This window comes from Fistularia commersonii, chromosome 16 (genome assembly GCF_037954325.1).
Source record: "Fistularia commersonii isolate RoL2024-O1a breed Wild chromosome 16, RoL_Fcom_v1.0, whole genome shotgun sequence".
NCBI classification, from domain to species: Eukaryota; Metazoa; Chordata; class Actinopteri; order Syngnathiformes; family Fistulariidae; genus Fistularia; species Fistularia commersonii.
The window spans coordinates 14428665-14450131 of record NC_141299.1 but is presented as its reverse complement, the minus strand read 5'-3'; the positions used below and the strand labels follow the sequence as shown (position 1 = coordinate 14450131).

The window sequence follows — 21467 nt, the reverse complement described above, 5'->3', positions numbered from 1 at the left end:
GACAACGTTCAGACAAATGTCAGACGAGTCTGATATGTACTGTTAACAAATGCGTTTTTTTTTGTTTTTTTTTTATATATGTATCGTATCTTGTGCTGAACCGGCCCGTCTGTCAAATTTTAAGTCACTGCACCCCCTGAGCTAAAACGTTTGCCCACCCCTGACAATTCCTTCGCAAAACTCAAGCGAGCAAAAGACTTCACACCTGTACACTTTTGACTGGGGCGTCACTGTGTGGGGTGGAAGTTGCACAGACTACAACAGAAAAGCTTTGCGGTGCATAGTGAAAACAGCTGGAAGGATCATCGATACCCCATTATCTGAAAATCATACACACCGCCCGCCTCGACCGCGAAGCGTCCTCGGCTGTGAGCGACACAAGCCACCCCCGACGCGATCTGTTCAGCCTTCTTCCCTCAGGGAGAAGGTAGCAGAGCCTCTGCACCGGCTCCGCCAGACTCACCAAGAGCTTCATACACCAAGCTGTCAGGATGCTGAACTCTCTGCTGGACCTCCCAACTCCATCCCATTGCTATTTTTCTCCAGCTGCAGTCAAATCCATCATGCTGCTGTTGTATTACATACTATGTAGTACATACATACTATATACTGACTTTTTCTATGCCTTTAAATCCACTTCATTTTCTCACCTGCTGTCATCATGCTGTTATTTTCTGGTGTTACTTACTAGCTGTTTTTTGGACTTAACTCTGCTGGGAATGTTTCTACATTTCTTTTTTTATGCTGTTAAATCTCTGCCATCGTATCACCTCAGTACCAGTAGATATCTGTGTGCACTTTATACTTTATAGCTGAATGTTTGTTGTGTAATGTTTATTGCGCACTTTATTGTTTAATGCGCGCTTCATTATTATTTTGTCGATTTCGTGTCACCTCGGGATAGTGAGAAATGTATTCTCGATTCCTGTATATGTTTAGTACATTTGGAGAAATTGACAATAAAGTTAACTTCGAAGTTAAAAATCTCATACATGAAATCCCACACTGAAATGAACCGAAAACATCTGCAGATATGCAGAACATGGACTGAATCCAATTTCTGGGTGAACAACAGGTGTGCATTTAAGTGCTGTCTTTAAGGATCGGCGGGGAATGAGTTAGTCAATATCCTCAGACTATTTGCAACAAACTGCAATGGACTGTGTGAATCATAGCTTGCTGCAGGGCACCCCATCTCTCTTTGCTAATGCAATCCTATAAGTGGGCAGCCTTTGGCTTCCTACGGTCCGGCATAATCTGATCAATGATGATTTTTTTTTCTCTTCCCTTTAGACGTCAAAGACAAGATATGATTTTCTGTCTTGTATGTACTGCGGGATCACTTAGGAGAAATAAATACAATTTTATACCGGTAGAATTATATAACAACTGAAAATCTTTTAGAATAACATCTACAATGATGATGCCTCTTGCTGATAAAATCGACAACTGCTATCGAAAAAGAATTTTGGATTTCCCTTAAAGACGCCACGTCGCACATTGTTCAAAAGTGTAAAGTAGAAGCGAAAAATGACACAAATATGTCACTGAACTCCTTCAAGACTAGAAACTGAGTGCCTCTTTATGGTGAAGGTTCATATCCTCATAGCAATTGACTGGCATCTTGCTGTGAGAGAAGCATTACAGTAATTATTTTAATTTTATTATAATTATACTTTACATGTGAGCAGAATTACAGATCTGAATTGAAATATCTGCATGTATATGTGCAATAGGGAGAGGGTGGAGGTTATTGAGGGAGGACAAAGAGACTGAGCGTGTGGATTGTGTTTGTGTGTGTATGTGCGTGTGCGTGTGTGTGTGTGTGTGTGTGTGTGTGTCTGTGTGTGTGTGAAGCATGAAAAAGGTTGAGCAGAAAGCTAAAGAGAGAGGATCCCTCGAGCTGCACGTTGTTCACTCCATTCAAGACCGATTCGTGTTTACGCAACAGGATCATAACAAGGTAAGATGATCAAAAAAAAAAGTTAAGGATAAAATCACTGTATCTCTTTACTATCTAGTTTTAGAAAATAGTGATTATTTGATTTTCAGTGCAAATACAATGCTCTGTATGTATTAACTATAATTGATTTGCTGTCAAGGGAAATGCTTTATCAATTTATATAATTGTTTGGGGTGACAAAACTTGGAATATTATATCATATTGTTATATTATTTAGGTTTCATAGGTGATAGCGTTTCTTACTTTGCAGCAACAGTCTATGTTAAACTCTTATCTCCTTTCAGCTGTGTAATCAATAACTTATTAATGTATGAAATACATTGAATATTCATAATGTCATTTTTGGAAAATACAATATGCAATATGTGTATTTTCATATTAGGTCTTGCACAATAACTATCATTGGTAGCCATAAAAGCACAACATCCTGACAGAATGTGCTGTAAACTGATGAGCAAATATATCAAAAAGTAAATGTGTTGCATGCAGACAATGATAAGTGAGGGAGAAACAGCACAGTGCATGGACGCTTCCGATGATGTATTAAAATATCAGAAATACTTGAAAATATCTCTTAGGCAGGGTACTGGAACATTTTCAGAATGAAGGAATATTCATCTGAATAGAAAGAAAATGAATGCATCGGACTTGAGGATTCATTTTCTTTATAATGTCATATTCTTCATAATATTAAAATGTCAAATTTTTTTTTACTTATTCTTTAAGTAAGAGATCATGTGATATCTTGATCACAAAGCATGGCAGTTCCATGACAGCTCTAAAATGGTTTTTAACACATTTCAAATCATATCTGTCATGGATTAAAATGTGAGGTTTCATTTAAAGTGTCTATTGATTTCCATTGTGTAGTGAGAGCATCTCTTTACACATGAGTCTCATAGACCACAAAATCAATGAGTTTAATTTGTTCAACTGATTGCAAGAATAACAAGTGCCTTGCTGATGGATGCTTTTTTTGTCATTCTCCAAAGCCCTCGCTTATGTCACCATAATTTGCACATCTTAAATTTCCAAATCTTTGGTGCAGTCTTACTCTTAATAGGAAAAAAAAACCTCTCACTCTGCATTTCCACTCCTGTGTGCCCTGTTTTTGGCTGAAACATCTCGAGACCTCGGCGCGGCGACTCATTACCATCCTTCAAATTGCAAAATGATAATGAGACAAATCTGTGCAAGCCAATTTAAAACAATGACACATCCATTTTTTTTTGTATAAATTACAAAAGTAAATGAAAAATGGAGCCAGCATTAGTTCAAACCGTGATTTGTGATTTTCATTTAAGAACGATCGTCTTGACTTTCTATCATATCAACTAACAAAGTAACCGGCGGTAATTGCGATGCCCCGGGGTCAAGATTACAAAAACACAAAGCGCAGCTTAATAGGTAGATAGATTTCAAAGGTCTCTATTGGCAACCGATCGGTTGAGCGGGGGTTCGAAGCGCCGCTGTGCTGTTTTCAATGAGCTGAAAACTGTAATATGCCCACGGATGCATGCGTGTTTGTGTGTTGTGCTGAAGCTGGCGGAAAAAGCTTCGGGAGCGGGACTAGAGGACCGCTGGAGCGGTATATTTTTCACACCTCGACATTAATCAATCCGTTCATCTGGGAAGCGGATAAATAGATTTATACCTTTGCACTGCTGGATAGAAAGAGAAATCATTATATGCACAGTAATGTAAACTACTTCCTCTAACTGAATGATATAGCATAAAGACAGATTTACATTTTTTTTTTAAATTACGGGTCGCACAATGCTAACGGCTTCCACTTAACAGCAAAACAGTTTGATTCCTACAGGTTGTTCACCCCATGTCTGTGTGGGTTTCCTCCTCCCATCAAATAACAAACAAACAAACAAAAAAAAAAACACACACACAGTCGGCCAATGGAAGATTTCTAGCCCCTTTCCCCCTCTGACTAGAGGTTAGGCAGAAGAAGCAATGATGGATGTTTTAATTTCATTGTGTCATACTCTTATTTGGTCTTGTTTGTACAGCTCTTTGATCGAAAGCTCATTCTAGATAAATGCATTACTTCTTTGAAACTACCACACTGCAGCAATAACATGATTGGCGCTCCATCTGTCACCTTGATCCATTGAAGCGGTGGCTTTCTTTTTAAGGGATGCAAAGTGGATTTAAAAGAAACGAGCAATTTAACTACAACAATGGAATTGGAATCTGCACAACACACGTGAAAGCCATGATCTCTATTAAACTCAAAGCTACTAAATACAACTTCTCTATATTCAGACTTTACTATTAGTGCTTATCTAAGCAATCAACTTGAGCACTTATCAGATTTAACCGAAAACTAAATAAATTGTATATAGCCGAGTGTATACATACATATAGGGTGTGCTACTAAAGCAAATACAACGATACTTAATCAGTTGTGTAATTATGTGAAAGTAATATCTTGAAATTACAAAGGTTTAAAAAGATAAACACGATCATAAACTGAATTCCGTTTGTGGCAGGTTTCAAACGGTAGTTATGGTTTATAAAGCGCACTTTTTCCTCACAGCATGAAGGACCCTGGTTCCATTCCGACCTTTCTGCCTGGAGTTTGCATGTTCTACCCGTGTTTGCGTGGGTTTCCTCCGGTTTCCTCTCACGGTCCAAAAATATACAGTAGTTAATCTGAAAAAAAATAGTGTGTGAGTGAGCGGTTGTCAGTTTGTGGCCTTGTGAATGACTGGTGATCAGGCGAGAGTGTGTACCCCGCCTCTCGCGCCATGACACCTGGAATTGGCTCCGGCATCCCCCCCCACCCCCCCGCAACCCTGAGTGCAGGATAGACGGCAGATGATGGATGGTTTGTAGAGCATATGACGTGATAGTCAGTGTGTTAACTATGTTTATGAGTGGCAAAACTGCAACCGTCTGATGTCTCCCTGTATTTATTTCAGAAGTATAGTTTCATCATCTGAGTTTGTTTTGTTATTCCACATGTCTAGAATCATAATTCCTCAGTATTCAGTATATGGCTCCACACATTGACTGAAATTAAAACTCAATTTAAAGCCAATACTGAATGCAGGAAGTTTATGCTGGTATTTCTGACGAAAGAACCACAATATTGATAAATGTGCATGTATTGCTTCCTGTATATAATTGATCCATGTTGCTGCAGTTGTAGTAGATATGGATGTTGTTTTAAAGTAACAACAAAAACCCTTGAAATGGTTTAATGCCAGTTTAAAAACCCACACCCGCGTTTGTCTGCAATTGCCATGCAACATCAGATCATAGAAATATCCACGATGATGTTATGAGAAATGAAATATTTGAACAACCTGAAATTTTGATAAATTCATTGCACAACTGGAATAATTCCAAAGGAAAGTCAGTGACCATCTAGCTTCAATCTTTCCTAAATACGCAAACAGTTATTGATAGAATTTTTGATTTAACCACTAGATAACTTTCATTAAACCAGAAAAGCATTTAAAGATATTATTTATCCAAAAACAAGTCAATGTGCAGTCTTTGAATAGCCAGGAGGATATTTCTCCGTAGCATTCAAACGCAGTAAAAATCCGCCCCACCCAACCCTTCCTTCCCATCCCCACCCCAAACCTATGAGTATTATTTAAAAGCGAAGAGAAAGGCTATTGGTTTGATCTATTGACCATAAGGATACATTCTGGAGGTGACAGCAGCCATACTTATCATCAGCAGGGTGCCCTTGAGCAGAGAGCAGTAGTGCTGCAGTATTCTGGTGATACAGAATCCATAGCATGGCTGGGCATCAGCAGAACCTGCACGATAGCCTCAGTCCTCTACCTGGACGTGCTGGTCATTATTGTTTTACCAAATATTATCAGGGTCTCTTGATATGAATTGATTAAAATACAGGTATGCTGTTTCAGAAGAATCACGAGAAATGCGTTCTGCAATCGCATTGCTGACAGTTTTGGTGTGTTAGCAAACTGCTATGGATAAATAATAACCTTTGCTGACATGTGAAGGATTTTGCTGTTGACAAAGTGTGACATCGAGGAAATTACGGCATTGCAGCCACAATCTTTGGTTAATTTAATTTTGTTGCTCAGGGTTGTGTTTAAAGTTAAAATTATTAGTAATGCTAAAGTTGAGTTTTTTTTTAAAAGCTTTAACAACATTGAACACAGTTATTTAGCACAGCATTTGGGTTCGGTCTCAGTAAATCAGCGTCAATGTAATTTCTGACAGTTGGGAAAATAAAACAGCCTCAAAGGTTGGTCTGCTCTTAGTTTACATGTCATCTTTCCTTTCCATATGTGGTTGGGAAAACTCATACATTTTTAAAGTCACGCTCTATGCTGTCCAAGTACCAAATCAACCAGAAAACAACAGAAATCAACCACGCCACGGTGCATTTACTCATGTTAATAAAGTGCGGGACCCTTTGCACTGCTATATTCCTTCCTTACAATTGAAAAATCAAAACAAGTTAAACAAACCAATCATACAGAATTAAAGGCATAGACTTTGACAGACTTTGTCAATTCTGTACACAGCAGGTGTGTTGAGCCGCATTTTGTAATATCAGTGCATTTTGCAATAAACGTCCAAAATGTAATAACTTTTTCATTTCATTTTGTAATAAAACCGCATTTTGTAATAAACTGCCCAACGCATTTTGTAATAAATTTTGCCGCATTATGTAATTAGTTATTATATATTGAGAAGATTATTACAAAATGCACTTGCAGCTTTTTTATTTTCTAGGAAATGTAATAACATGGTGCATTATGTAATAACAATTCTAAAGCATAAGTTTGTTAATTGTATTTTATTTTACTTAAAAGTATTTGTGAAAGCTAGGCCTATTATTAGTATCACTGTATTAGCCTAGTAGCAGTACTTAGCAATTACTATCAGTACACTACTCAAAGGTTGCATTAACAGAAAGTATTCTATAAATTCCATGTTATTACATTTCCTAGAGAATAAAAAAAAAAGCAAGTGCATTTTGTAATAATCTTCTCAAAATGTAATAACTTATTACATAATGCGGCAAAATGTATTACAAAATGCATTGGGGCAGTTTATTACAAAATGCGGCAGTTCATTACAAAATGCGGCTTTATTACAAAATGAAATGAAAAAGTTATTACATTTTGGACGTTTATTACAAAATGCACCGTTATTACGAAATGCGGCTCAACAAGGTGTGTACAGAAAGAACAACTTTTGTAGAATCTGGATATTAAAGCACATGTGGGTAAGGAGTTGTAGAGCTTTCTCCACAGGGGTGCTATTTAGTGCCTAGAACTTCCAAAAAAGTTGTTTAATTCATTGAGGAAGTCAGCGTCAATGTGTCCCACGGGAAGGACGGTTACCTCGTGGTCGGTGATAAACCTTTGCACACGTTCCCAGTGATTGTGGTGACGTGGAAAAGGTCCTGGATTTTTTGATTGTGAGCCCACTTAGGGTGGCTCTCACTGTTCTCACCAGACTTGAAGATGTATTGTGGGTGTCGGCTGTTCGTGCACTAGAAATAGTCTTGAAGTGCCTCCGTTGCCTCCGCAGAGCACATCCTCTCCTGCAGGCGCCGTAGCACGATGTGATGCAGCTGCTCAGGATGCTCTCGATTGTACCCTTGTAGAAGGTGGTCATGATGGGGGTTGGGGCTCTGGCTCTCCTCGGTTGGAGACGTTGGTGTGCTTTCTTGGCCATCGACATGGTGTTCGTGGTCCGGGGAGAGGTCCTCTTGCACATGCACACCCGGGAACCGCTGCTCACCCTCTCCACCAGGGCACGGATAATAGTTAAAGGGGTGTGCCGGGTGTGCTCTCCCCTGAAGTGCACAACACTCTCCTTCGTCTTCTCCAGGTTCAGAGAGTGATTGAATTCTGCAACATCAAGACGGTTTGCGGATTCCTCATGGAGGATACAGTGCAGATACTCATCCAGGTTCTTGTCATCTCTTGTTTGGACCACTGCAACTCTCTTCTTGACGGTGCCCCAGCGGTGCAGGGTTCAGTCCTCTAACTATGAGCGGTACGAGTGCTTGTCTTTTGATTGACGCGGTGTTTGGAGCCACAGCGGGTTTATAAATTTGACTTGTCCAACCAAGGCAGCAATGAGACACTAGAGCACTGCTGGACACTTGAAAGTAACAGCGCTGTCCAAAACTTTTGAGGAAACCAGAGCGGATCTACAGCTGAGTGAGCAAGTGCACAGCAAGTAACTCAGGGTAGCGAGTAATGACGCCTACATAATGTTGCAATTTTATGAGGGTATTATTGTTGCTTGTATACGAGTGTCGCAGCTGTAGCTTCAGTAGAAGGAGACGTGCACTCTGGGTTTGTTTCTTAGGCAACAGCATTTCTTGTGGCTATACTAGTTATCTCTGCAATGTAACGGCTCTTTATACTGTGTTTCTGCATTATAAGATGGTTTTTATAACGGTTATTGAGGGGAGGCTTGATAAATGCAGCCCTGTTGAAGGCCTAGATGGGTAAAGTTGAATACCTACCTACTGTAAATCCAGGATGTTGGCATGGAATGGACAATGGGGAAAGTATAACTAGTCCATGCTTATCTGAAATGGAAAATGCTTCTTATGCATACATGAAAAATACTAAATTAAAAGTTCAACTTTTACAATTTTTTATGAACCACAAACCATTCCTTTTTATGATATCAAGAGCGGTAATTTAGCTAAAGAAAATCGATGGTTTATCATCCAGAACCGAAGAAGCCTCTCGGAGGAAGAGTGAAACATCTTCGAGTGAGGAAGTCCAACTGCCACGACAAGAAGATTTCGACAAAAATGTATCGTTTTTACCGCTTATTCAATCTCAGCTTCCATTGAGCCTGAGGTGAGCTAACGCTGCACTTATGGAGACATACAACCTTTCACACTCACAGTCACGCCAATTGACAATTCAGTCTTCAATTCACCTGCTACCAACTTGTTTTGGTGCTGAGGAGGAAATTAGAAAACAGCAAAAGGAGGATGTGCAGACTTTTGCCTTTTAAATTTGACAATAAATAAATGCTTGATTATCTTCACCAAATTCCAAAGCGGTGATGTGGCAAGTATTGGGTGGCAGCGGCGTGAGAAAGAGATTGAGGGACAATAGTCAACTTTGCAACTCCGTGCATGGAAAAAGAAGAGACTAACGAGGTTAAAGAGACTTTAACCAGGCCAACATGAAAACAGTTCTCCCACGCTTCCACCAGCATGTGATTTCTTTCACATCCAGAGGAAAGAATACATTGGGCTTAGCCTCGACCAACATTGAGGATGCATTCAGAGCCGCCCATCTCCACCTCAGCTCCTCACACCACCTCTATGTCATCATCGTGTTTACCAGCTCCCGCTGATCAGAGAAAAAGCAACACTGTGGCAGGTGAGGGTGTGCTCTGTGGAGGCAATGGAGGCACTTCAAGACTATTTCTAGTGCACGGACAGGCGACACCCACAATACATCTTCAAGTCTGGTGAGAACAGTAAGAGCCAACTCAAGTGTGCTCACAATCAAGAGCAACCGAGAAGATTGTCGGTACCCCGTCCCCCCTCCCTCCAGGATATCTACAACACCCACCTCACCTGCAAGGCCCTCCGTGTTGAAGGTGAACCCTCGCACTCGTCTCACAGCTTCTTCAGTCTGCTGCCATCAGAAAGGAGACTGTGGAGTCTCCAAGCCAGGGTCAGTAGACTCAAGGACAGCTTCATCCACCAGGCTGTCAGGGAACTGAACTCCCGCCCTGCTCTGCCCACTCTACCCTTTCAGCCCCCCCCACACACACACACACACACACACATCCACACACACATACTATGGATTCTGAGACCCTGTCACCCACCCATGCACAATCTATGGACTGTCATCACTGCCATTAGAACTGCCATCTTGGACTCACTTACTCATTCATTTAAATGAAAAAAAATGAACTGTAAAACTGTTGATCAACTGCACTGTCATATTATCACTTTCTTTATTTTTCTTGCAACTGCACCTTAGCACTCCCGTCACTTGAAAAATCGAACCTAAACATATCAACCTCGGCATAATTTGTCGTGAAATTATTTATAATTTTTTGTACTTTTGCAGCATGAGTCACGCTATTTTAATCCTCTGTATGTGTGAACGTATGGCAGTATTGACAATAAAGTTGACTTTGACACGCCTTCCAGAAGGCCTTGGAGTCACAACTCAAAATCAGATCGCTTGAAGCAACAGTTTCATCGACACTTGTTTTTTTTGCTAGAGTGCCTGTGAATCTGGTTCTCTGGGCCTCCAAGCAGATTTATTTGACTTTGACCCTGTCTGGCAGCAAATAATGGCTGAAAAAATGATTGGTTAAATGCTTTGATATGAAAACACATGTCTGGAAGGAGCACAACCATTGAAAAAACTATGAAAGGAAGCTAACGGACTATTTGGAAAGATGGAGCGGATATGAAGGTAGTTGGTGTGAGAGAGGAGGATACAGAGAATAGGGTGAGATGAATAAGGTTGATTCACTCTGGCAGAAAGGAGAAGAAGCTAAGGAATAAATTGATTTCTATGTCAAAGTAACATTTCTAGAGATTGATAAACACTGCTTGTGATTGACTGCAGCTCGAGGGCTTTCTTGAGCGATAGGGAGATGCCAGTTAGGATGTTTAAGGCAAGGAATAGACAGATGCTCGCAGACTTTCCGGCTATGGAAGAATGTTTTCAATCGTTTGTCAATACACATTTAATCAAATATTATCATGCATAGTCACGAGAGGCGAGTCACATTATGCAAATAGGGAGGACCAATTATGCTTCACTGGGAGGAGAAGGTGCAGTTGATGGAATTGACATGGAGATCTCTCTAAACTGTCATCTCTATGTAAATATTCACACGAGGCGTCGGCCAAAAGGGATTAGCCTGAAGAAGCCGTTAGAAGGAAACTTATGTAATAAAAATACTACGCATGCTGGAAACTTTCTTGAGTGTTAATTCCAATATGTATCTCGTTGTGTTTGAATTGTTAATTGTGTACAAATGTAAACCACTTCCCAGAAATCTAATGTTGAATTTGACATATTTCTAAACATAAATATGTTTAAGTGATTAGTCCCTGCCATTGTCATCCAGAATTCCAATGTTGAATCAGCTCAAAAAAAAGTACGCAGGATTTACTTGAATTCAGACTTACCGTATTTGCTGATAACTTTGCTTTTAAAATGGACTTTCTGCAGTCTTAAAATTATTTCCTAGCGATGATGTTGTGAATAATTGTGAGATGCTGTAGGTCAAAAAATACTATTTCTCTTACATACGATTCCTTTAAAGGTTTGGGAAGCCACAGTGTATTTTAATGTATTTATTTTATTTACGTATTTTATTTAAACCCATTTCCTTTTTGTCATTTCAAACCTGTTAGATATTGTTTTTATTTTGCCATGTTCTTGGCTCATTTGGTTTGAGAATATTGAATAAAGAAGGAAAAACATAACAATAGCAGGTTTAAAATTTACATATTACAATTGCTCCCCTGTAACTATTGTCATGTCTTACTTTCCAAACTACACAGCTCACAAAAATAAAGGGAACACTTAAACAACACAATGTAACTTCAAGTCAATCACACTTCTGTGAAATCAAACTGTCCACTTTGAAAGCATTTTGACTTATTTTAAGGACATTTCATCAATGTTTTTCCACTTTAACTTTGAGTGTGACTCCAAATCCAGACCTCCATGGGTTCATACATTTGATATCCATTGATCATTTTTATGTGATTTTGTTGTCAGCACATTCAACAATGTAAAGGACAAAGTATTTAATAAGAATATTTCATTTATCCAGATCTAGGATGTGTTATTTTAGTGTTCCCTTTTTTTTTTTTTTTTGGAGCAGTGCATATTCTATAGAACAGCAGCTGGCATTGACTCCCTCTTTTAAACTAAATGTACTCATTACTTTAACAGACGCTCTTAGTTCCTTAACCTCGATTTTATGTTTACTGTTAGGTAGGAGGAAGATGACAATTTCAGTTTTCAATATAATGTTTTTATCGATAAATGTACTTAGGGCTGGTTGATCCTATTTATTGTGATTGTGTCTTGGACTAATATGAGGATTAGAAATGATTACCAAAAAAAAACATTGATGTTTACTCTGGATTATTTGTTTGAGGTTTTCCAGACCTTTGCTCTGATTCAATTTTCATGCTGATGGCACTTTCACTTTCTTCTTCCCCAACAGTGAGTCAGACTTCTTCAGCAAAATGTCAACTTACAACTGCTCCTTTTATCTACCGGATGAAAAACAGTGGTGGGGATGTCTCCCCGGAGGGGACTGTTCCAATCTCACCTCCGTCATTAACGGGAGCCAAAGTGACCTGAAGGAGGTCTGTTTGACAAAAGAAGAGTATCTGGAGAAGTACTTGGGGCCACGCCGTTCTTCCGCGTTCCTCCTTGTCTGTCTCGTCTACCTGATCATCTTTATCGTAGGCGTTGTCGGGAATGTGCTAACTTGCACCGTCATCGCCCGAAACAAAGTGATGTGGACTCCGACAAATTATTACCTGTTCAGCCTGGCCGTGTCCGATCTGCTCGTGCTGTTGCTCGGCATGCCGTTGGAGCTTTACGAGCTGTGGCAGAACTACCCTTTTCTTCTTGGGAAAGAAGGTTGCTACTTCAAAACCTTTCTTTTCGAGACAGTCTGTCTGGCGTCCATCCTCAATGTCACAGCGTTAAGCGTGGAGCGCTACATCGCCGTGGTCCACCCGCTACGAGCGAAGTATGTGGTTACGATCACCCACGCCAAGAGGGTCATTCTTACAGTGTGGGGTGTGTCGGTCCTGTGTGCCATTCCCAACACAAGCCTTCACGGAATTGAAACGCTCCACAGTTATCCAAACAACCCTGGTGGAAAGCAGATGGTGGAGATACCCGACTCGGCCATTTGCACAGTGGTGAAGGAACGTTGGATCTACAACCTGACCATCCAAGTTACCACCTTGCTGTTTTTCATTCTGCCCATGCTCACGATTAGTGTACTCTACATGCTCATTGGACTGCAGCTGAAACGAGAGAAGATGGACCAGGCGCTGGAAGAAAAGTCGGGTTTCGGTCACGACAGTTTCTGCAACATCCGTACGCAGCAGCAAAAGGCTCGTCGGCGCCAAGTCACTAAAATGTTGTGTGAGTATCACGTGATGTTTCACTTTTCCTACGCTTTCAAAACCAAAAAATGACATCTGGGTTATCTGTTAACACCTTGTCTTGCGCTGGGTCTTGCGCCACACATGCATGCATATGTACGTAAATGATGGCACATACATTATATCATTATGTAAATGTTTCCTCAAATAAGGCGGCATACTGCATATGCAGCTGCAGGTATCAAATTTGGTAAACAATAAAATCTCAAGTGGTACGAAATGATCCCGATGACCCCAGGTTACATCACTGTTGACGCGTCTGGGTTGGTGTAAATTAAACCAGTAATAAATATCACTTCTGGCAATTTTTCTGCTTTAAGGTGACACTTTGCACACAAGCAGGATTAGCACTTTTAAAATGTATTTACAACCAACTGCATCCATCGCAGACCGTCACACTGACCTTACCAAGCAACCTTCTTCCAATCTGTATAGTTATACATCATATATATTTTATTTAATTTGTATTTGCTTCATGCCTCCAGCTGTGCACATGTACAGAGTTCATCAAAATAAAAACCCATCGCATAAATACATCAGCCATGTCTCGTATGTTGATGGAGTGAATGTCAAGAGAAATAAAGGACACAAAATGTTACAAGTGCGAGGTAGTTTTTCAAATGTCTAAGAATTCTTCAAGGATTTTCATCAATATGGTTAAAGGCTATAGATGTTAACGTATGGAGAGGAACTGTCAATATATTTGATGGCGGGGAGTTACAATTGTTGGGCAAAATAATTGCTGATGTCAGACTTCAGTAAATATTAATTTCACCATTGATTCACTGGGAAAAGACTGATAAGTGTTAATAAGAAATGATTCGGTAATTAGAACTATTAAGTATGTCTAAGCCTATGTTATTGTTCAATTAATCCAATGGTGCATATAATAATTCAACAGTGACATATATTAAATCAAAGGTCCATAAACAGATACACTCCGCTGTTGTGACACCAGTCACTGCAAATCCACTAAAACGCATTCAATCCTGCTTTTCCTTTTTCTTTGCAGTTGTTTTGGTGGTCGTTTTCGGGATCTGCTGGGCCCCTTTTCACACCGATCGCCTCATGTGGAGTTTCATCAATAACTGGACGGACAGCCACTTGGAAATCTTCCAGTACGTGCATGTTATCTCTGGAGTGTTTTTCTACCTCAGCTCTGCAGTCAATCCCATCCTCTACAACCTTATGTCTACACGCTTCAGAGAGATGTTTAAGGAGGTCATGTGCCATCGGCCACATCACATCACTCCCAGAAAGTATTCGCTTAGCGTGACCCGCGTGACGCTTCGTAGTACCCTCAGCGATGCGCCCGTCAACTATGGAAACACGGTTGTTGAAGCAGAAGTAGAAGAAGGAGAACCAAGGGTGAAAGATGAGCCCGGTTTCTCATGTTAGAAGGAGGGGGAAGGATTTTGGTAAAATGACGGGTTGTTCAGACGTGCTTTAACACTTTGAGCCACCTCATTCATTGTGTATTATTAGCACTTTAACAAGATAAATCTCTGAGCAGAGAAGCAACGAGATGTCCATTACCTCAGATGGCTTAAACAGTTTGCATCGGAAATAGAGTTTTGGCTGGTGAAGACCTGAATATATTACACAGCGGAGGAAAGCAGAAACTAAAAGCGTCCATTGGAAACAAACATGACGACTAAAGCGAACAGTTCAGACGTACTCAGTTAGACCTGTGAAGGAGGGGAGAAAATTTGTCAAAACAAGATTCAATTAAACCAATTATTTAAGAAAGTCTGCAATTTAAAAAAGCTGATACTGAATTTTCATGATAAAAGAAATGGTATAACAAAAGCGGTCATACATAGATGTCTTTGCTTTTTGAATCCCTTTAGGATAAAATCTGACAGTATTTATTTAACCAACAGTAAAGCGAGCGTGTTCACACTGTCAGGTCGGCGCCATCTTGGCTGGTTGCATAAACTAACTTGAATCAAATTAGTTTAACATTCATTGCCTTTGCTCTTGCTTTAGTAGAGCAAGCAAATTTCCTTTTAGTGTTGAGGAACTAAAAAACAGAACCCAAATTAAATTTCAAGACTATGGTTCCCGATGCCCTGTGGAATATAAACAGTTCTTTTAAAAACTGCATCTAACATTGTGCAAATCGTATCTGATTTTAAATGATCCCAATCAAAATGTTCTCAACAAAATCCATTTCAGTTTGGAACTACGTAAAGTGTTCTGTATAAGTGCTAATATAATAGAAATGCTGTTTTTGAAAAATTCTTTTCAAAATGCTATACTGAATACAAATATTGTTATGAATATGATTACTAATTTAGTTTAAGACTATGTTAAACATAATTCATGCTTTACATGTAGAGTACAACACATACATGTAATATTATTATCATTTTATACTTTAAAGAAAGATGAATGAAATCTTAATATGGAAAGAGGAATGTATCTTTCAAACAAGAATACTACACTCATATTTGCTTTACAAAGATGTAAAGGTTAAACAATGTATGTACAGACCAATGTCTCACTTGACAATTTTACAAGTTGTAATGTATACATGTGTGTTCATTTGCTTTGAGGACATGCAACTCAGACTATGCACTTTGCAGCTTTTTTGCCTTTTAAGGCAATGAGTACATGTATAAAGTGAATAGCGATATGTATAATTTAGTGAGAAGGGCATTGAAGAGGATAAAGAGTGAAAAGGCACTCGGTCCTGATGGCGGTATAGATATATCTAGAAGAGGCGGCATTGATTATCATTCAATAGGATCTCATGAGGGAGGTTGATTTGCTGTGGCGACCCCTGAAGGGAGCAGACAAAAGGGAAAGAGGAAAATAGAAGATTGTAAAAGAGTGAGACGATGGCTGAGGAATGGAGGAGAAGATTTCTGGTGTCGATTTTCAAGAACAAGGAAGATGTGCAGGATGCAGTAACTATAGAATAAGGTTGATTAGCCATACAGTGGAGTTACGGGAAAGAGTTGTGGAAGCTAAACGAAGGGCAAAAATCAGCATTTTTGAGCAGCAATATGGTTTCATGACATGTAAGAATACTACAGATATAGTATTCGCTTTATGAATGTTGATAGAGAAGCGCAGAGGAGCTGCACTGCACCTTTGTCGATCTAGAAAAAGCATAAATGGCGCCAAAACAGGACCTGCGGTAGTGTTTGGAGTGGCAGAGAATAAAACAAGTCAGGTGCAGGATGTGTGTAAGAGCTGTGAGACAGTGGTGAGGTGTGTTGTAGGTGTGATCTATAGTGAGAGCAGGGACCAGGTGGAAGACAATCTTAAGAGGTGAAGGTCCAAGAAAGGAGAAGAACAAAGATCAGCCACAGCGAGACAGATCCGGCGTGAGAAAGAGAGGGACCCATGTGGGATCGTGGGGGTGAAGATGAAGATGGTGGAGATTGTTGAGAACCCAAGGTCCAATAGTCCAGAGCAATGGAGATGAGGTGAAGAAACATGTGCAAGAAGTGGTTGGAGAAAAGTGTCAGGTTGAGTTGTGTGATGCAAAAGTCACAGCCAGAATGAAAGGTGTGCACAACAGTGGTGAGACCAGTGATGTTTGGTTTAGAGACACTTGCACCTCCAGAGCCGGAGGCAGCGGAGATGAAGATTCTCTTTGGGAGCGATGAGGACGGATAGGATCAGGAATGAGTCCATCAAAGACAGCATGGAGATCGTTTTTGAGATAAACACACACTTGGGATAGTTTGTATTATATATTGGTAGAAGACTGCTGAAGTTGGAACCAAGAGGCAGGAGGACCGGAGGAAGACCAAAGCTGAGATTAATGGATTGAGTGAAAGAGGACATGAAGTTAGATGTTGTGAGAGAGAAGGATGCAAAAAAGAGGGCTAGATGGAGACCGATAATTCGATGTTACGACATTTGAGGGAAGCAGTCAAAAGGAAAAGAAGATTATTACAAAATGGTTTTATTGTGACACTATTGTTATCAGAAATTAACCTGTTAATCTAAACTTTACTTTTAATATCAATGAAATGTTACCATGAGGAAATGTTATGTTGAGATATCAACTTTTTCTCCAACAGCCCTCTGTACTGTTCTGCAGTGTCAGTAATGTGAACTAATATTAAGTCTTGCTAAATGTTTGCTTTTTAGTGTTTATCTCTGTATTTGTTCCAGATGTAACAGATATGTAATTTGACTGAATTTACAAATAAAATAAAAGTTTTGGTTTTGCACCTTTGTGTGAAGGGTCACTGCCAAGCACATATGATTTATCAGCTGTATTTTTGCAGTTAAAAACTGGAACTAGTTCCTTTATTCAGATTGTTTTTTTTTTTGTTTGTTTATTTATCATTTGTTTTGAATTAAGAGAAGAGCTTCAGCTGAGCTTTGGGTGAGCAAACACTTTCATAGCCAAGATAAATCTGGTATCAAGTCTATGATTTAAATTACTTGAAACAATGCTGAATCCTCTCGTTTTAAAATCATTATAAGAAGAATCATCAGAAAGTGCAATGGGATGGTTCCGTGTCTAAAAAAAATGAATAAAATAAATAAGCTAAAAAAAAAGGCCACATTTAATTTATATTCCTCACACGTGGGGTTGTTTGTCTGTGACAATCCAGTGCTGTCATTTGCCATTGCAAATTCAAATTAATGTTCAAGGTAATCTTGTGTGGTAATCACATGAAACAAATGAAGTTTTCCGTACCACATCACATCTTTTTAAATGTTTTTGGGGCCACAGCAAATGATTGATTTTACTCACATTTGTGTCTGGATCAAAATATATGAACGGTGAAGTGAAATTAAAATTTGTTTTCATTTCCAAGACTGGATATTTACTTTTTTTTAAATGTGAAATCAAGAGGATTTTGAAAGTACCAACTAAAAAAAGTTCATATTGAAACTGAATAACAAAGTAGGCCTATGACAGTTGGGTAGGAATGAGAGCAGCCAGAGAAGGCACATTGGGCAGCGTGTTGGGTAAAGTACTGGAAATCAGGTGGATGGTAATGTGGTTTTAGCACATGTTACACTGACTGTCGCAATTGGTATGTCAGGCAAGTTTCACAGAAAAGAAAGGTTATGTTTAGATTACTCCTTTTCCACCCGAGTGGCTCAGAAGGTTTCCCCTTCAGCTCCGTACTCATGCATAAACTGATAGCAGTGCCTTTCTGACTCCTAGACTGTCAGCCTGCCACTTTACTTCTTGATCAAATGACTGCCTACAGTGAGTTGGGAAAAGACAGTAAAAGACAATAGACAATAAAGTAAAAGAAATAAAAATAATACCCATCATCAAACCTGCAGCTTAAATCTCTACATTTGGACTTTGTAAGATCCATTTACTCTGATTTCTCACACTGATTTCTCACACTGATGACTTATTAAGTCATTCCTGGAAGCAGTGTTTACTTTAGATGTTCTCACTTTAATAGTACTTTACTACTAGTAGTTGCTCTGACTGTCAAACACAGAAAAAGAAAAAAAAAACACTTTACAAAAATAAATCAAGCTGTTTTAGTTAAAAATTGTTTTTCAGATGTTTTCCCAAATCTTGTTTTTAGCTATCTTGGGGCGTCCTTTTGTGGTGCTGTGTCTTATCTGAATATTAGAAGAGTTAGAGTGTCTATTTTAGTGAAAATAGACACTCATTTCAGTGCCTCTTGACAAGTGATTGTGGAGAAAATGAGAGTCAACATCCCTTTAATCAATAGTTTGGGGAAGGGCTGCTGTTCAGGTAGTGTTTGCTTGATGCTCTGATGAGAATCTTGAAGATGCATAGTGACTCACATGGGAGAAAATGGGATATAAAATTTATCTATGATTTTTTTTCATTTACAGTGCTTTCACCATTTATATAAGAATAATAAATATGGTGATTACTCCTAAAAATGAGAAAAATACAAAACTACATGATAATGATTATTTGGAAAAGTTGATCTGATCCCGACACTTCGTTCTCTCATAAATATTTTTTTTTAAGTTGGTGCTTTCCTCATTGAATTGAGATAAGGTACATTTGATCAGTCACAACTGGGGTGGCTGCTGGGCTCTCATGTCATCGTTGAACTACAAAAACACCAAATTTTAGTGAGGCACTTCACTTCACTATCTGTAACAAAGGATGAAATTCTACCGTATTTTTTGGACTATAAGTCGCAGTTTTTTTCAGAGTTCTGCCAGGGTGCGAATTATACTCTGGAGCAACTTATATGTGAAATAATTGAATTCCCTTGCTCTGATGTGTGTCCGTCACACACACACACACACACACATACACACACACACACACACACACGCCAACCAATCAAAATTCAGCAGGGGCGGGTCATGGCAGAAGTGCATTGTGAAAAAAAGATGCTACCTGCTACTTCTGTACCTATGAAAATGTACTCCAGTGCGACTTATATATAATTTTTTCGTTCTTTATTATGCATTTTTGTCTAGTGAGATTTATAATCCGGAGGGACGTGCAATCCGTAAAATACGGTAGTTCCTCAGAAGAGTTTATCAATATGACAGATACAGTAAGTAAGAAGAGGTTAAGCTTTCAGTCAGCATACATGATTTAAAAGTGCTGATCATTTGAATACCTAGAATACAAAAAAAATGACTTTTTGCAAATAACTCATCAATCTCAGCATCAGTTCACTCAAATACAAGTGCGGTGCATCGTATCAAATACAAAGGAAAACAAAGCATCTGCTTTAAATTGAACCATGTCTCCTGTAGATATTTAATCATGTGTGGGTTAACAAACAGCAAACCTCAAAGGCAAAATTGATATTTATGGGATATTTGCATCGAACACTATCTCAAAGGCACCATGTTTTATCGACTTGACCTGGATTTAAGGTATATCGTGAGCACTTAACTGAATGCCTGAAGACTAGTGTGACCATGTTTTAAAGGTTATCAAAGCCTCAAAATGCCATGTTTTGGTTTCATAACAGCCAGCATCCTTTCAATCAACACTCCTAACCTTGGGTAAGAAATCACATTCACATAAAGAATAAAACGCTATGGTATGATATGATAATTAGAAATAAATTAGGTTTACAAGAGGCCTCTTATACTCTTCACTGTGCATCATCAGGATTCAAAGAAACACTTATCACTATTCTTCTATATCTGCTTGCTGTTTGCATTTGTCATTACTGAAAGGGCTTTTGTCATTGTAGGCTCTGACTGTCTTGCTTTTCCGGCTGAAAGATATCAATGAGCTTCTTTCTTCTTTCTTTTATTTCGTTGGAAGTATATCATCATAAAAAATTCTTTTTATGACTGAAAAATACAGAAGGTTAAATGTGGAATGATTCTGTGACCGAAATTAGGTCAACCACATAGCTAGCTTCAGACAAAATCCTTCCAGAATTACTTTCCAACTTTCCAAAGTAGAGCACAGGAAATTATACCAAAAAGTCATGAGGCAAAATCAAATACACGAGTATCTTGAATAGAAGCAGACGTTTGAAACACTTCAACTATTTCATTAGAAATGTTTGGCATCACGAAAAAAAAAAAGAAAAAAAACGGGGAAAGTCATGTTATGTATCACTGAAATTCTCCTTTTGTAAATAACAGCCAGTGAAGGAGGCATTGCCAGCTCTCCCCAGAGGAGGTAGGCAAGTGAAAATAAGGTCAGATGAATGCAAAGGCACAACTCCACGTACAGTCCATGAGCCGTGAATGCAAAAACACAGGCTTCACTTGGACCCATTTTGGAGACGTGCAAACAAAAGCTGGAGTGAACTGAAACAAGGCCACATTTAATGATGACCAGAGGAGTCAGTTAACTGTTAATGTAGGAAATTCCTCTTGCAGACTCAGTCGCTTTTGTAATGAGAATAACCAACACCTATAAATCTCCTTTAAAATAAAGCTGAATGAGAGTATCAACTATTTTGCGTGGAAAAGAATTAGCAACAAAAAGCATAGTGGAGCAGTTTGACTGCTTCTGTGCATGAAAAGACATCCGTATCTCACAAAGAAACTGAATTTTTTTAAAAGAGAAGTGACATGAAAATACCTGTAAAAGTATTTCAGTACTAAACCCTAAAAGTATCACAAACCATTATTTCACTTAACCTGTTGGGGCTCTGTGCTCGAACACAATTTTACTTTGTTTTAATCTAAATAATAATAATAGTAACAATAATGAATATTATAATTAACAAAGTTAACTTAAAAAATAAACTATTGTAGCTACAACTGTTTTTATTATTGTTGTTATCATTATTATTATTATTGTTGAACCCTCAACAGCACTAGTACCACTATTGTATTTTCCAAAATTAAATGAATTATTAATTATGATATGACAGTAATTAAAATCAGAACCAAAACACGTGTGGGTGGCAATAAATAAGT

General features: G+C 38.9%; 1 protein-coding gene across 1 annotated transcript; it reads left to right on the top strand.

Moving 5' to 3' along the window:
- The first annotated feature begins 1839 nt into the window (after nt 1-1839).
- nmur1a (neuromedin U receptor 1a) lies at nt 1840-18581 on the top strand. The gene is made up of 3 exons (XM_086161684.1): nt 1840-1963; nt 12173-13113; nt 14146-18581. Exons 2-3 carry the CDS (start codon nt 12195-12197, stop codon nt 14529-14531), a joined length of 1305 nt encoding a protein of 434 aa, XP_086017810.1. The 5' UTR covers nt 1840-1963; nt 12173-12194; the 3' UTR covers nt 14532-18581.
- Nucleotides 18582-21467: the final 2886 nt, after the last annotated feature.

Coding starts and splice junctions, on each gene's coding strand:
- nmur1a (XM_086161684.1), top strand. CDS start 12,195: ATGTCAACTTACAACTGCTCCTTTTATCTACCGGATGAAAAACAGTGG. Junction 13,114..14,145: donor CCAAGTCACTAAAATGTTGT/GTGAGTATCACG, acceptor TTTTCTTTGCAG/TTGTTTTGGTGGTCGTTTTC.